Genomic DNA, 17,528 nt, shown 5'->3' on the forward strand with positions numbered 1-17,528 from the left:
CATCACACCCTGTGGCATAAACTGACCTATTAATTTTGTCTCTTATGTTTCTAGCGGCTAGTTCTTTGGGCGCCTTGTATCATACTTCTTAGGCTATCTGTTTTCACACCCTAAATCCTCCGATACCTGAACTTTATAGTCATGATTGTTAGCTGCAGAGTGAGGAACAAAACTAATGTTACCTACCTAAGCTTTAGAAATCACGTAGAACCACCAAATACCCTAAATCATGGAATCAACGTTTCTATCACCTTAGTATGCAATATGTAGGTAGTAGGTATGTGTATATGTCCTATCCCCGCATAGGCTGCCTGACTTAGTCATTGAGCTCAACAACAACCTTCCTAATATGATTGCCCTGCCAAACATACTCAATCGCCTCGTCAGCTTTGTTAAAAGATCAAGTCGGGTCAAGAATATCCCCAAATGTCATCTGCGTCACGGATATAGTAACCATGATCATGCTCGTCTTGGTCATCCTTAGAGCCATCGATGATTCCGCGTACAGAAAATCGCCGATCAATGATGGTAGTAGATACGAACTCCTTGAGGTGCTCAGGCAGCTTTGTAAACAACTTCTCATCAAAGATAATATATATAGCCAGAATCCCATCCTCATTTACAGCAAGTCATGATCTTCCGGTTGAGCGCGCAGTTACCAACTCGGTATCAGTAATAGGAGAAACTCAATCGCCCACTAAGACGAGCGAGACTCTGTTCTCAACAAAAACAACCTCACTGGCCGTATCGTTGCTAGGAACCCCGTTGGGAGTCTTGCCGCCGTTGGATATATTGGCATCACGATAATTGAGTATTATGTTCTCAATTCGAAGCGGGAGGCTAGTTGCTTGTGATATTTTCGGTCAGGCAGTCGAGATGGTGTCAACATTTGAGGCTTAGGATACAAAAACAGATAGAGCATAGACAGCATAAAGAAACTCGGTGGTTTTATCTCTGCTAATGACTTATTATGAAATGAATAACGGCAAGGGATCGGGTAGCTACCTATCTGCAAAATGCCGTCCATCAGGAGGGTGCGGGCAACAACAGTCGGCCCCCTGCAACTGGCCAAGCATTAACCTGCATTCTGCCTGCATCAAGTATACGAATCGAGTCTCTTGTTTGCTGAAAACGCTGCTTCACTCAGCTGTGAACCTTGGATGTACCTTTTTGGTTTATATACATCGACCGGCCCACATTATCTTCAACCATCACTTGGGGACTTTAGGATAGAATTCTCAAAAGACGCCGATAAAGTGAATAAAATAATCGATTACTTCATGTTGATTGTAATACAAAGAATCATGTTCAATTCTCGAGTTTGCGAAATTCATTCCTTGGAACTGTTGGGTACTCGGTGCCAGTGCTGGGGGCAAAGTGTTAATCCAAGTGCCAGCCGTCAACAGCTGGCAGCTGCATGAAAGGTATTCACATCGACAGCCTTGGGGTTTGTTATTGATCACCGGATTTTCTTTTCTTCTTTTATTTCTTTACTCCTCTTTCCTCTTCTTCCTCTTCTTCTTCTTTTCTAAATCATTTCCCCTCTTCACCCCATACCCATTTCCTTTCCGTCGACTGTGTTGCCTAACTCTTAGACAACTTCAGGCAGCCAACTCTTCTTCTACCTTGACTACCTACTACAACAATTTTCTGAAAATCCTGCGCTATGGCCGCGAGGCCCACGCGTCAACAGTTGCCGACTCAAAACGGGGCCCAGGCTAGACCGCCGCAAGCTGGTAAAGCGAAAGGCCAGCAGGAGCGGCCTTTGTCACTCGACGAGGCAGTTTACAACCATCTTGTGCTGCCCCCAAACCTTCCTCACAGACAGGACCCAAACTTCGATAGCATACAAAATGCCCTCACTGAACGCTTGCTGGCTTCTGTCAAGCATCTTCAAAACCTTCCCAACAATGAGTACAGTGCCTCTGTATGGGAGTCCGTCCGACGTGGCCTCGATACCACCAAGAATATTCACATCGGGGGACATGTCGATCGTACTGCGCTTGCAAGAGAACTGAATGACCTTGGAGAGTCGGACTTTTTAGTCGTTTATGCTTCAAGTCAGAATTGCGCGATCTACATTCGCCGATCCCAAGAGTATGTCGCACACAAAACTCAATAGCAGTCGTCTTCTGCCTTACTGACATTTTAAATAGTCCGGTCCTTGGTGCCTCAGTAGTCTTCGAGGCCTTCGAGGCTTCAGCGCGTAACGAAGACATTCTAGCGACTGACAACGCTCTTCAGTGGGACTTCCCTGGTTGTGCAGTAGCTGTCCCGCTTGACACTTTTCGTGAGAATGGATTCGTTTCACACCTCGCCAATTTCCTCGACAATGCGTCGCGTGAAACTCTAACAGAGTTCTCCGCTCATGCACTCAAAGCTGGCACTTCTATGCCCGAGTACCGGAATGCTTCTGAGCCCGCTCTCATATCCTCCATGCTCATGGGAATCCTCCAACAGAATGGCCGTCGACTTGCACCGACCATTTTACAGAAGATGGTGCGAGACGATGTCCTATGGAAGAATGCAGACAAACCCTGGAAACGACTCCCTTATTGGCTTGTGTTGCGTGTCGCCATTTCCCGCTACCTTGCCCAGCGTCTTGGAGGAGAGGTTGGCCGTATCGAGTACAAGTTTTTGTTGGCCCATCTCCTAAGTGAGTTCCTTAGCCATGTGCAGCGAACAAACATTGGTATCGACCGGCTGGACTTCCTCAAGAAGAAGATTTGCAGACGCCTAGTCAAGCTGGATCTTGATAACGAGAGGGCCCAAGACCCCCTTACAACTGACAGGGTTGAGTATTTGTTCTCACGCCTGAGCCCTGGCATCCAGAATGCAGTCTCAAAAGCAACTCAGCTTATCGAAGTTTCTTGGAAGCAACAGAAGTTCGCCATGACAAAGACTATCCCCATTCTTCCAAAACAAGCAACATTTGAAGATATGAAGGTGGACTTGAAGATCGCTGGACAGCATCTGTACAAGATTTGGCAAGGCTTCACTCGACCTGTGAAATTTGAGCTCAACCAACAGAACACTGTCAGTGTTGCAGATGCTGCCAAGCAACACCTGTGCTCGTTCGCTCGTGAACATTTCCAATTGATAAAGAAGGAGACAGCTCAAAACGAGTTTTGCGACGACTGCAGTTTGTTTCCTCGCATAAGGGTCGAAAAGGCAAGCAGTTTTATCAAGGAATATCTGCCACAAGCTTCCGTCTACGCGGAAATTCCCGAGCTCAAGAGCACAATGATCCTAAACATCATGGATCTTTGGGTTGCCATGGACAAGGCGGCCTGTTCCCTTTATCCTATCCTGGAAGAATTCCATCCTCTTTTCCGTCCAGAGATGATTGATATTCTACTCCTTCCGACGGTAGCTGAGATGAAGCGACTTCAGCGGATCCAAGTCCATCTTCAAGATCGTATTGCTTCATGTAAAGGGTCAACTGTGAGCATCTTCGACGATCCGGTCCGTGGGTCTTTTGCACATCGCTTCTATGACTCGTCCGAAATGTCCGAAGAGATGAAGGACTTGCATGAGTCAATCGAAACTTGGGCCACCGGTGTGCGTACTGCTAAGGAGGCTGAGTGGAGAACCAAGACAGAAGAATACGCTCGATTATCCAAGAACGTGGATGAGAGCACATGTTTGTACTTGGTCGACGATAACGATCCATTCGCTCCATCTGTCCACGATGACCGCAACTGCCGCCGATGTTTCCTAAAGCGGACCATGAACAGAATACAAATACAGGCCTACGAACATCCTCTGCCTTCGGACCAATTCGCTGCGAAGGCTGTCATTTTTGAGCTCCTCTGTCCCCAGACTTTGGCGACCTATCGAGATGTAACCTGGACTATCGTATCGCACTTAGCTATGCCAGCGGAGGAGGGTATCGAACCGAAGTGCTGGGCCCGGGAATATCAGCAGTTGAATCAATTTTGTAACAAGTCGTCCATGAGTTGCTCTCTGGCATCAGTCACCAAGCCATGTAAGTTCAGACTATAGTCTCTCCTCTGGGAACAGTGGCCCCCTTCCTTTATTTTATTTGCAAAACAAGTTGGAATGTGCTGACAATGATGATTTATTTAGTTCTCACCACACATTACGCCACTTTGAGATTTCCTGTTGAGTGGGACGATGGTAGATCTGGGGTTTGCCGACCCAACGGACTGAAGTTGACCTATTGTGATGATCGCTCGAAGAGGTGGCCTAGTCGCCGAGGATATCTTAGCTTCTTACAACATGTAAAGCTTCAGATCCCTCGCTCGTCACAATCCACTTTCTTTCAGATCATACAAGATACCTCCGCCAAGAGTGTATATGGAGCCTCGTCTTACGAGATCATGGCGACAGCATTTAGATGCCCCCAGGGAATCAACGTGCACGAGTACCTTGCGTTTCAAACTGTTGCGTCCGGAAAGTCCAGACGTTGGTTATCAATCCTCACGGAGCTAGCATCTGCCAACTTGAACTTCTCTAATGAGGCAACTGTGATGCTTCTGTGTCATCTGGCTACCCAGTGTGGTCCCTTAGACAGCAACGGAAGTACTTTCAGACTCATTCATGAAGTATTCCGCGATCCGAACTTCTGTGCAAGACTCCTCGAGCAGCTCTTGTTTCGCCTTGATAGTCTATCTGCCAACTGGAGAGAAACTCACCTGATGGAGCTGATCATCACCTTCACGATACGCACATTGGACTTCGCATGGGAGGCCAATATGCCCAGCATAGCCGATGAGGCAGTTTCCCTCCTCCTACGAGCAAGAACTACCTGCGTCCGCTGGTTCAAACTCCTTCGTGTGGAATCTTACAAGTTTGTAGATGCTGAGACGGCTCAGAGATTTCAGCAATATGCCTTATGGGCTGCTATTTTGTGCAAGCGCACATTTACTCCTCTGACGCATGGACCATTGGGACTGGACGGCAAGGCTCTGGAAATCTACATTCAGAGCAGCATTATGCTGAACGACAATCTTGTAGTCAGGCTAGAAGCTCTGCCAAAGGCCCTCCAACATGCCATCATTCGGGACATCCGACTTTCACACCGGCTTTCTAAGTTGGTGTCTGAAACTATCCTTCAGAGTCCCGACGCATTCCGCCTTTCACTTCAGGAAATGTGGCCAGAAGAGGAGGGATGTGCCAGGACATTCGATGAACTGAAACTGGAGCCTGAAGTGCCCGGCGGTTGGATCTCTTGCCGCACCAGAGCAGGAGAAGCTTATGATGTTATGGAGCAGACTGTCTTTTACAACTACGTGCAAGGGACCTTGCTCGTGGACGGTCGTCCAATGGGGGTAAGTTTATTCTGACCGCTTGACCAAAAGGGGGACATGGAGAGGACTCCATAGAAAAGGCATTGGTGCACTTACACCCATCTCTATGGTTCTTTTGCCTTTTACATACTCATTTTCCTCCCATGATCGTTATTGGTTACACAATGCTAATTTTATTCATAGAAACTCCCGCAAGACCCGAATCATGCAGTTGTATTAGGAGAGCTTTTCGGAAACCAATCTCTTATGACGTTCCCGTCGAATCGTAACGGAATGCAATATGTTCTATGTCTAACCCCTAAGTATTACCAAGTTCATGTCGGCTTCAGCAAAACGAGGGAACTCATTGTGAGAGCCTTCGGCAATCAATATTCATTGCAGCTCATACCCCGAGAGATGTTCCGTAATGGCATTCATTCCGACCTACCAGGCCCATTGGTGGACGATTGTTTCCACTGGCTGTAAGTTTTTTATTTTGAATCAGAATATCATGGCATGCTCTACATCTTAACTAACAAATATAGGAATCTAAGGAATGGCGAGGTCTTGATCACCAGGAAAACCAAACCTTGGCCGGACAGGGACTTTAAATCATTCGTCCTTAGCATCCGAGATTCCACCTGCACGAGGAAACGACTTTATAAGGGAAAACCGGCCAAAGATTATGTTGTCAATCCTTACAGCCCGCTGTTCAACCGTGTCACTAGAATCCTCGACTCTTTCGAGGATCGTGATCAGATCCTAGTGTATCAGCCCGAAGGCCGAAACCTTACTGTCGAGCTTCGACGGCTTAACCTTACATTCCATACTAACAGGAACCGGCTCCTTCAGTCACCTCAACTGCAATGCCAGATTGACGAAAATCAGGATGCCGGGACCTGGTACGGCCTACGCAGCAAGCTAGTATGTACTAGCCTTACCAACCCTATGCACAGATCTATCTTGGTACCTTTGGGTCATCTGGCTGCGCATTCGGATGGGTGCCATGTCACGGTGAGAATCGCAGCGACTGGCAAGTTCGGTAGGTTCAACATCAACACGACCTTGGGAAGGATTGACTGTGCGCCGGAGCCTACGCTAGTTTTCACCAAGGCGCTCCTTCATGCCTGCACCTCTTTCCTTCTGCCAGACCCCTTGACGGGTCGTACTGGAACTGAAGAAGCTATTCAGTGGCTTCAAGCAGGTATTTCACAACCGTGGACACCACTCACACCCCCTTCCATGGATGTATTGCGGAGGATCGCTCAATTAACACCCCAGAGAGCATACTACCCCCAAGACCTTCAAGTGATGAGAACAGATTACTGGATTGATGAGTTACCTCTGAGGCTGCAGAGCTCAGCGTTTCGACCTATAGTGGATCGGATCCTAGGAGGTTCTTCAACTTTGGCGATGTTTGCAACAAAGGACCAAGCTACCATTGAACAGCCAGAGTTGCCTCCTGCCGGTGAGCCACACCTACACGCGCGAGTAATGTTGCGGCAAGAAGCCGTTGAAAGATGTTTGGAAAGTACCTCCAATCGCATGTCACCTGCAAACCGCCTCTACGTGTCTCGAGACCGCCCTACTGTCAACAACATCATGCATCGCAACGTGCTGGAGGTTGTTTACTTGATTCGGCAATGGCCAAAAAGCTTCAAGACTACTGATGGTCTGGCTCAAATACTCTCGCAAGGTGGGACTATTGGTGGTTTCGTGGCTCCTTTGGATGTGACATCCCTTAACGAGAAACTGAAGGTCGACATTCTCCAGTCATGGGGTCCGTTGGTCCGCTTTGTTCGAGAGGCGGCAGCCGACCGTTACAAGTTGATGTACCTGCTTGGACCAATGTCATTCCACCTGGATGCCAGCATGCCACTCTTGAGAACTCTGGTCGCCTCTGCAGTCTTCACAGATCTCACAGACCTCGATCTTCCGCAGTGGGAAGAGTTCGAACATTTTCAACCTAACCAGACACCACAACTTGATTATGTCCTTCAACTTCTCAAGCCCTACAAGGTCGCCCCGGAAGAGAGTGTTGCAGCGGGACTGGGACAATACTCGAGCGGAAAGCTTCTGAGAAAGTTGCAAATCGAGCGAGCTAAACATGAAACCAAGGTGGAAGAAGACTGCAAGTTCTTTGCCAATCACCTCCTGAGCCAGTGGCCATGCCTGGAGCCTACTGTAAGTGGCCTGGAACGCTCACTTCTGATTGATATCGGACCTGCTTTGGAGGCTATCCGCCCAGAATGGAGACGCCTGTTCATGAACAGAGACCTGGCCGAACACGTGAAAGATGTTCAAACTATTCTTGACAGACGTACACTGAATGATAGGTACGAACCTCCTCCAGTGCCCTCCTCGGAGGAGGCTTACACCGTGAGGATACGAGGAGGCGAGCTTGTGGACCTGCGTCAGCTGCTGGCGAAACCGTACAGAATTGTCAAGGTGGCTACTAAGGCCAAGCCCACTTCGGTGGAATCTCGTGGCTCAACAGAGCGGCCTTTCCTCAGCGAAAATGACTTTGGCCAACGATTTGGAAACTTTGCATGGAAGAGTAACAGAGGCAAAGGTACAAGTGTCAATTTACGAGTTCCTGGCATTGCAAATAATGGGGCAGGGTTGTTCCCTACTGGCAGGCAGGTTACTGAGTCTGCTGCAAGACTGAGAACGATCGCTCAGCGATTAGGCTCTTCTAAATCAGCAGTCAGACGCCGCTACGCCAATGACTTTCAGCAAAGCCTGAGTTCATTTGAGCGGCTTGATACCTCGCAAAGATTCACTGGCGTTATGCAGACACAGGACGCTGCCATCTCACTGAGTTCAAAGAACATTGAGGACGGGTTCTATGCCATCAGCTCAGCCCTCAACGTGCCTAGTCCTGTATGTTCACAGAGGCGCATCTTCTGGCTCAAGGCTGGAAACCTATGGCCTATCGTTACGAAATCTACCTTGCTTTCTTGCCTCGGTTCTGTGGCATCCCAAGGTTGTCATTTTGGGAGTGGAATGAAACAGGCTCTTCTGAATATGGGAGTCAATATCACCAAATACCAAAGAGAGGTTCGCCTTCATGATCTGGCGTTGAAGAAAACATCCGGCAGGTACCACGAAGAAGACTCCAACAAGGGTCACTCAAATTGGAGCCCAGAGGGATATCCAGATTGGTTACTTCTTGAAATCGAGTCTGATATGATGATTCGTCCTGTCCAGATCGATGTCGCCTTGGCAACAATTTCGCCCGAGTCCGGATCCAACTCTGTTCTACAGATGAATATGGGTCAAGGTAAGTGATCGGAAAGATCTTTGACATGACCTTCGTAGTGACTAACCCATTATGCAGGGAAAACCTCTTGTATTATCCCGATGGCTGCCGCAGCTCTTGCGAACAAAAAACAACTTGTTCGGATCATTGTACCTAAAGCTCTGCTTCAACAAACGGCCCAGTTGCTACAAGCCAGGCTTGGAGGCATCCTAGGTCGTGGTATCCGACACGTTCCTTTCTCTCGAAGGACGCCCACAACTGAGAAGAATATCCGAGCGTATCACTCTATCCATCTGGAGATGCTCAAGTCCGCAGGTGTGATGATCTGTCAGCCCGAACACCACATGTCTTTCATGCTCAGTGGTCGGCAACGACTTTTGGATGAGCAACCCCAACAGGCGGGACCAATGATCAAAGTACATGACTGGCTTAGCAGAGTTTCACGAGATATTCTTGATGAGTCTGATTATACCCTGGCAGTCCGAACTCAACTCATCTATCCGTCTGGTTCTCAGACGACAGTTGACGGCCACCCACACCGGTGGCTTGTTGCCGAAGCTGTGCTTCGACTTGTTGACAACCATTTGTACGATCTTTCAGGCGTATTCCCACATTCTATCAGCGTGATTCGCCGAGAGGGTGGAGGTTTTCCCTTTGTCTTCTTCCTTCGACAGGATGTTGAGGACGAATTGGTCCGTAGACTGACAACAGATATCTGCCAAGGCGCCGGAGGTATACTCCTATTGACCCAGCAGGCAATGCCGGCCAGAGATCGGGTTGCTGTCAAGGATTTCATTTCCTCAGCTAGACCCCGGTCTACAAGCATCCAACTTGTTCGCAATCTGTCGCCAGATAAGCCTAGCTTGAGGCAAACCATTTACCTTCTTCGCGGTCTCCTTGTCAGCCGTATCCTGATGATGACACTGAAGAAGCGCTGGAACGTTGAATACGGCCTCCACCCTCAGCGTGACCCGATCGCCGTCCCGTTTCATGCCAAAGGTGTTCCTAGCGACCAGTCCGAATGGGGCCATCCTGACGTGGCTATTCTTTTTACCTGTCTAGCGTTCTACTATGACGGTGTCAATCTGTCTCAACTTCGACAATCTTTAGAACACATCTTGAAATCCGACGATCCTTCAACCGAGTACGATACATGGACAAGCAGCACAGAGAACTTTCCACCATCTCTCAAGGCATGGAACTCGATCAACGTGGATGATGAGATGCAGCTGTGGGAGATATGGAAAACTGTCCGGTACAATGGTGTTGTCGTCGATTACTTTTTGAACAACTTTGTGTTCCCACGGCATGCAAAACAGTTCGAAGTGAAATTGCAGTCGAATGGTTGGGATATCCCCCTATCATCACTCGGCACCACTTCAGACAGCCCAAAGAGCTTGACAGACAAGTCCCTGAGTACAGGATTCAGCGGTACAAACGATAACCGAACAATGCTGCCGCTAAACATTGAACAGCAAGACTTGAAGAGTCTCCATCACACCAGTGCCGAGGTTCTCACATATCTTCTTCATCCACGAAACAGATATTGTATTCTGCCACAAGACGTACTCAAGTCAAAAATTGGAAGAGCGTCTGAAGTTGATCTTCTAAATTGCTTGAAATGGATGTCAATTCGCATTTTGATCGATGCTGGTGCACAAATTCTAGAAATGGACAACATCACTTTGGTCGGACAATGGTTGAAGATCGATCACCATGCCTCGGCAGGCTTGTATTTTGATGAGGACAATAAACCTTGGATATTGACGAGGGAAGGACGAAGAACACCCCTTATTGCTTCTCCTTTCGCCGACGACCTCAGTAATTGTCTGATCTATCTCGATGAGGTGCGTAAGATTACTCTTCAAATAATATCATACTAACTTGTAGTCAGGCACACACTCGCGGTACTGATCTTAGATTGCCTCCTGATGCGAAAGGCGCTCTTACTCTCCGACTTGGCCAAACAAAGGACCATACTGTACAAGCTGCCATGCGCCTTCGCCAGCTCGGGACAACGCAAGCAGTTTCCTTCTTTATCCCTCCCGAAGTCCACCAAAGCATTGCAGATCTCCAGGGGAAAACTATACACGAGCCAATCGACTCGGCCGATGTGTAAGTCTGTTCTATACATTGTCAACTCAACTAATATTTTCTGTAGTATCCAATGGCTTTTGGACAATACCTGTGACCAAATCGAGCAGCTACAGCCCCTCTACTACTCTCAAGGCATGGATTACTGCCGACGAATGCAAGCCGCACTAGACTACCCTAAGTTCCTAACCGAAAAGGCGGAGCGGAAGGCATATGTGCAGGCGATCAAACAAGATGAGAAGCAAAGCTTGCAAAATCTCTACGAGCCAAAGACGAAAAGTCGCATGCCTGGTATGCAGACATCGGACAATGAAATCCTGAAAGGGTTTATTCAGGAACTCAATGGCCGACGAAAGACCTTCCAAGATACCGGCAAAGCAGTCCATGCGTCGGCTTTGCAAGAGGTCGAGCAGGAAAGAGAGGTTGCCTTTGAAGTTGAATCTGTTCGACAGGTCAAGAAGCCCCAGCATTATGCAGCGCTCTCCTTTCCGGGTCTCAATGCCAGCCTCGAGGCTTTTGTCAGGACTGGCAGGCTCCCTGCAGACAACAACTACTTCATTCATGTATCCCGTGCGCTTGCAAGAACAGGTGTTGGTCGGAAATTCAAGGTGCAATCCGGAGCCACGAAATCCAAGCTTTTCGAAACAGTAGAGTTCGGACGGACCATCAGACCTCATGGTGATCTCTCCATGGACAATTTCTTGGTAAGTATTACAAAGTAATTGAGCTAAGCCGTACTGACAAAGTCTTAGCGCCCTGTTAACTGGGTTCTTTGGAGTTCAGTCGCTGACATCGCTGTTATTATCGTACCCGAAGAAGCCGAAGCTCTGATTCCCCTCATGAGAGACCTTAATGTCAATGTTAATACGCACCTTCTTGTTTATTCTGCACCGATAACCCGGAAGATGCTTCAGTTCAACGACATGAACTTCCATAGCATCCCCCCTCTGCCTTCGTCTTGGAAGGCGCCAATCTGGTTGCAGATCGAACTTGGAGTCTACAGTGGACGACTGTACTTTGAATGGGAAGAGTATCTCTCCATGTGCACCCTGCTTGGAATCCAGGAGGGTACCCCAGAGAATGGCGTTGAAGCAGATGGTGAAGGTCCCGAAGACGAAGTCAGTCGCGAGGATGGCCAAGTGAGTGAGCCCGTTGTATGCGAGCAGAAGCAGCTTGTCCAGACCCCCTTGACCTTTTTGCAAGAATGGCTCGCAGTCCGTCGCCGAGGCCAGGACTTTGCCCACAGCCCAATGGGCTTTGTCAGCCAAGGCAAACGCCTACAAGAAGACCACATCTTTTTCAAGCAGGCTGAACCCGTCTCAATCGAATGCAACGATACTGTGGCTCCGCTCCCCATCAGTGTTCCAACTGATAGACACGAGCAACGAGACGATGTAGAGGACGGGGTGGATGACATGGGTGCCAATGAAGCTTGTAGCGACGCGAGCGATGATGAGATCGAGTACGATGAGTCCGAGTATGGCAGCACGTCCTCGAGTGATTGATTGATTGCATAATGGGCGGACATGAACAACTTGTTTCGGAACAGAATGTATTATACTGTAATAGATTCTTTGAACAATTTGTCGTACTGTTGTAACGACGCGTGAATGAAACAGTGACATGCCCTCCAAAGCCTTGAAATTTCTAGGCTGGAGTTCTCCTACAGAATCTCTACCACGGAGTTCACAAGTAAAACTTGCTTCACGTCCGCAGATCATCGTTAGAGACCAAATATCAATAATCAAGGGAGGTTTTGACTTTGAATAAGGCTATATGTAGGATCCAATACATACAGGCTCTGTTAGGCCTGTGACGAAAGACAATGCATTACAGCAATCAAGGGACTTAAAACACTAGAACATACAATTGGACGTATCTAGTGATGGAACTCACAGGGCTCACAGGGTGGCCATTCTCCAAGTTTTGGGAGAAGTAATGCATTCTTATCTTGATTACTTGGGCTAAGAGTTATCCGATCATATCTGACATCATGCTTTCCCATCCATCTAACTGCCTCTCAATTAAACCCGTGTCCCAGCATCAAGCCTTACACCGCCCGTCCAAGAAAATTCGTTTCAAATCGTGACAATAATACAGAGCAAATCGCTCGACATGAATGCGTCATTCGATAATGCAAATAAGGTCTTTGCAACGTGACATAATTCAGTTGGCAGACTCCCACACCAAACTGTCGTCAAGTCGCTTCAGTTCATATGGTGTCCACCGATAGACACCTTGTCGCAGAGCGGAAATGACAGTCTCTCGTTTGACGAACTGAGATGGCGCATTTGCGCGGCAGGATGCAGCGATACAGCTGTTGTCGCTCCAACCAATACGGAAATCATCTCCCCACCAGACTCGAAGGTCTGACGAAACACGCAAGGTGATCAAGATCGATGAGAGGTCCTTGTACCCATCCAGATCAACCCGGGTCAGCTCGTAACCGCCCTCTGAGAACTTAGGACAAGCAGGCACTTGCTTAGTTTCTGACCAAGCGATCGATTCTTCGGTGGATGAAGTCTCATTCCAGCGATAGGCTGAGATATCAAACTCGCACCACTTTTCGTCTCCGCGTGCATCACATCCAAGATTCGCACCAAAGAAGTCAAAGCGGAAACAGGGACTGGCGGCATGAGGGCCCATACCAATCTGAGCAACGTCTCCAGAGATGGTGGTTGTAGTATTCGAAAGAGCGGGAGGGACGAACTCCACGAGCTGTCCACCAGAGGATGGGATGTATGGCTGGGACTGCTGTGAAGTTGGGGGTGCGATGAGGAAGCCGCCAGAGAACCAAATGTTCTCAACAGGGTTGAAGAGTGGACCTGGCTTAGAGTTGTCAAACTGGGCAGAGTTAGTTAAAGTCAAAATGATTGGGACAAGGGGACTTACATCAATGGTGGTGTTACCAATGCTTCCGCCTGCAGGACAGACCGTGGGAGAACTGGCCTCAGAGGTTGTGACTGTGGATGCGGATGTTGCACTTGGCAAAGAAGTGGTTGAATTCGACCAAGGAGTCATGGACTGGCGACGAGCAAGCCGCCTCATGGGTGCACTGACGGTAGCAAGGGTGGTAAGAGGATAGTTGAAGGTGTAAGAAGTGGTCTCCGCCTTGATAACGTTGGTCCAGGTAGAGGTCTGAACAGCGGAAAGGGGCCAGAGGGTGCTTTCAGTGGCAACGGATCCATAGGCGGGCTGAGCCGGTCCATCAGGGGCATCATTTGAAGATTCAGACACAAATGGGGGCTGGGAAGCTCCATCTGAGAAGACGGGGACACCAGGAGGGTTAGTGACTGAGGTGACAGTCCAGGTGAGGGTCCCGGTGGTTGTACCAGTAACAGATGTACCTTCTGCAGCAGCGCTACCATCGGTCAATATAGCTGACATGGAAGCGCCGGTGATACCATCGCCGTATCCATTGAGGCTTGGTGTGTCGGTGGAAGGAGAATTCAAGTCTCCAGAGGTGAAGAGGGGTCCAGAAATGCCTGAGGGTACAGTACCTGAGGTTCCACCTTGGGGGGCGCTGGCTGAAACTCCGAGGGCGGAAGAGTCACTGAAGACGATAGTCTGAACCGTTGGTGTTGGGTTGCCATCCGGGCCCAGGATCGCAGCTGTCGTTGTAGTAGTATAAGCTCCAGTAGGGTTAAGTGACAAACCAGTCTGGCCGTCGCCATTGGCGGTTGGGAGTGTCAGGCCTGTTCCAGAAGGCGTTGTAGTAGTCACAGGAATCACAAAAGTTGTGTCGACAATGGTAGGGAGACCATCCTGTCCAATAGTAGTGTAAGTGGTGCAAGTAATGACACCAGGCACGCTTCCTTGGTTACCATCGGAAGGAATGCCTGCAGAGGAAGTCAATGGGCCAGGGAAACCAGAAGGTAAGCCGGTTGGAAGTGAGTCGGAGACAAATGATGGGTTGGCTGGCAGCTCAGATTTTGTATTGGCAGACCCAGGCATGACCCAAGTTGTGTCGACGACAGTTGGGAGACCATCGGAGCCAATTATGGTGTAACTAGTGCAGGTTGTGATACCATCACTACCAAACCCTCCCGATCCAGTGGCAGCAGTAGGAATAAGTGAAGGAATCTCGGGAGTGTTTGTGACTTGGAAAGTAGCAGGTGATGTGACACCATTGGGAAGAGCATCGGAAGCCCCTGAGGGAAGTTCAGGATCACCACCGATAGTAACATCAGTGTTACCTGGACCGGGAATAACAAATGTTGAATCAATAACAGTAGGGAGACCATCAGCACCAATAACAGTGTAACTGGTGCAGGTTGTGATTTGGGCGGCATCATTTGGGCCAGTAACAGTAGTGATTTCGCCGCCAAGGCTGGAGGAACCAAAGGGAGGAAGTCCAGTAATGGTCATGAAGTCTCCAGATGAGGCAGGGGCAGAAGCGTCACCTGGGTCTCCGGATGACACAGTGGCAGCTGGGATATTCCAAGTGGTATAAACGACAGTAGGACTACCATCAGCGCCAATCATGGTGAAAATTGTGCTTGTGATCGCGGCTGAACCTCCAGATCCATCTTCGGGTGACCCAGATGCAGGAACTGGAACAGTAGGAAGACCAAGTTCAGGTGAAATGGTTGAGAGTGGTGCTTGGGGATCAAAGGTGGCGGAGACTTGAGAAGATGCTTCGAAGGAAAGGGTGCTAAGAGGGACGACCCACGTAGAGTCCACGACGGTGGGGAGGCCATCGGGGCCGGTGATGGTGAATGTCGCACAGGTTGTGATACCTGCATCAGGTCCACTGCCAGGCGGGGATCCAGTGGGGGAGTTGAAAGGGTTCTGAGACCCTGGGATACCAGTGAAGATTGGGGGAGGAATAGGAAAGCCTGAAGATACTCCACCGGGCAGTTCTGGGCTGTTGCCATTTTCGGGGGATTCTGGTGCTGCTGGCGGTTGAGCGTCACCCGACACCACATTCCCATCACTGCTGATGATAGTGGGAAGACCGTCTTGGCCAGTGATGGTGATATATGGGGACGATGGCTGACCGGCACCGTTGCTTCCAGGGATGTTTGTGAACCAAGGAGGAGTCTCGCCTTGGCCTCCAGCGCCGGCTTGGGTGGTGACTGGAAGGCTATCGCTGGCTTCTTGGACAGGACCTGCGGAAGGCAACTGGGGCTGGTTGCCAGGTATACCTCCGTTGGGAAATCCAGATGTCTGGAGAGGGGTGGGTGCCAGTGTGTTGATTCCTGAGGCTCCAGGATTTCCAGCGGACGAGCCTTCGGAAGTACTGTCAGAGTACTGGGGAGCACTGTTGGAGTCAGGGGTTGGAGGAAATAAAGGGGAGTCAGGGTTGTTGTGAGAATCATTTCCGCCATTGGAATCGGGGCCGTTGCCGTCGTGCGAATCGGTTCCATCATTGTTGCCGGAGCTATCTCCAGGACTGCTGCCGTCACTGGGGCTGTCGCCGTCACTAGACTGGCTTCCATTGCTGGTACTTGTGTCGCCGTTGTTGCCCGAACCAGGATTGGAAGGACTGCCATCAGGACCCCAAATATCAAGTGTTAAGGTAGTGAAAATGGGTACACCAGAGTTTGGGGGCAATGAAGTGATTCCAGGAGGCGTGGTGGGCGTAGGCGTTGGGGTGTAAGATACATCGGAATCGGAATCATCGGGCCAGTGGAAGCCAGACTCGCTTTGAGTATCCGTAGGGTAGATAGTGACAACCAAAGTCTTGGTAGAGCGGAGGGGGCAAGTAGGGATATCCGAGGCACCAGAAGGGGGAGAATCAGGGGAACCGGGAACGTTCTGGGGAATGTTGGTAGGAAAGTTGCTGGGAATGATCACAGATCCAGCACCTGGGATGTTACCATTGCCATTGCTTGGAGAGCTGCCGGGGATAGATCCAGGAAGGTTTCCAGGGCCGCCAGCAGGTCCATTGGGAGGAATACTGTTGGAGCCATCACCTGGAAAGCCAGAGCCGGGAAGGTTTCCGGGAAGGTTTCCGGGAATGCCACCGGGTCCGTTGGGGTAGGGACCGTTGGAACCACCACCGGGAGAGGCAGAGCTGGGAAGGTTTCCGGGGATGGATCCCACAGCGGTGCTTGGGTAAGGAAAGGTGTTAGACACTCCCCCATTGCTGCCAGGGATGGCATTGCCAGAGCCGTCAGGTTGGCCGCTGGGGCTGCCGTTGGCGTTACTATGATTGAAGGTTAGCCTGAAATCTTGAACAGCGACGGCATTTCACTTACCTGTAATCAGTGGCCTGTGAGGCAGAGTGACCCAAAAGGCCGCTGGCCACAAGGACCCCGAGAGATGCGGAGATACGCATCCTGTGCGAGCGGAGTCGTGAAAGTAGCCGGATGATTGGATTGTTTGCGAATGCAAAGAGGCGAGCTGCTGTAAGCGGGCAAGTGTAAGATAATGCTCCAGAAGAGAGCGGAAGGGTGCTTGAAGATGAACGAAAGTAAACGAAGGGAATGAGAAGGGAAATCTTCTCGTGGTGAGAATGGATGGTGAAGAGAGAAGAGGATGAAGGTGGATGAGGAGGAGAAGAAGAAACTTGGAGGGGGAGTAACGGGGGAGAAGGTGATGGTCCGTGGGTTGAGGACGGGGACGAGGCAGGAGCTCCTTCCGTCTTGAAGAACTGGTGAGTAACTTCGTTGGGGATGACGCGTTGAGCACGCGATCAAAAACGCAACGGGAGGAAGGCACTGCAGAGAGGGAAAGAGCGTGCAGTGGCCATACATATGGGAGTGCAAGCAATTACCAGTGCACTCTGCATCGGAGTATCTACAAGAGATCAAGGTGATTTAGGGGGAAGCGCAACTTGTTGCGTATTATGCAGTAATCCATTTGATAGCTTTATCAATAATACCTTAGACATTACTACTATATATTAATTTCATGTCAAATGTCTGGTTCAACCTCCAGGTGGGCGATTGGTTCGAATTCATATTCGTATGCTG

At 49.6% G+C, this 17,528-nt stretch overlaps 2 protein-coding genes across 2 annotated transcripts; one reads left to right on the forward strand and one right to left on the reverse strand.

The window, feature by feature from the left end:
• Positions 1–1,666: 1,666 nt before the first annotated feature.
• FSST1_001123 (uncharacterized protein) lies at positions 1,667–12,113 on the forward strand (the record flags this gene model as incomplete). The annotated part of the gene is made up of 9 exons (XM_083225229.1): positions 1,667–2,097; positions 2,157–3,988; positions 4,090–5,294; positions 5,457–5,734; positions 5,798–8,535; positions 8,593–10,361; positions 10,409–10,629; positions 10,676–11,312; positions 11,361–12,113. 9 exons carry the CDS (start codon positions 1,667–1,669, stop codon positions 12,111–12,113), a joined length of 9,864 nt encoding a protein of 3,287 aa, XP_083091305.1.
• Positions 12,114–12,774: 661 nt separating this feature from the next.
• On the reverse strand, positions 12,775–16,891 carry FSST1_001124 (uncharacterized protein; the record flags this gene model as incomplete). The annotated part of the gene is made up of 3 exons (XM_083225240.1): positions 12,775–13,452; positions 13,501–16,759; positions 16,812–16,891. The coding sequence occupies 3 exons, from the start codon at positions 16,889–16,891 to the stop codon at positions 12,775–12,777; spliced, it is 4,017 nt and encodes a 1,338-aa protein (XP_083091306.1).
• Positions 16,892–17,528: the final 637 nt, after the last annotated feature.

Source organism: Fusarium sambucinum, chromosome IV (assembly GCF_050947815.1).
Source record: "Fusarium sambucinum isolate potato_lamoka chromosome IV, whole genome shotgun sequence".
In the NCBI taxonomy this organism is placed as follows: domain Eukaryota; kingdom Fungi; phylum Ascomycota; class Sordariomycetes; order Hypocreales; family Nectriaceae; genus Fusarium; species Fusarium sambucinum.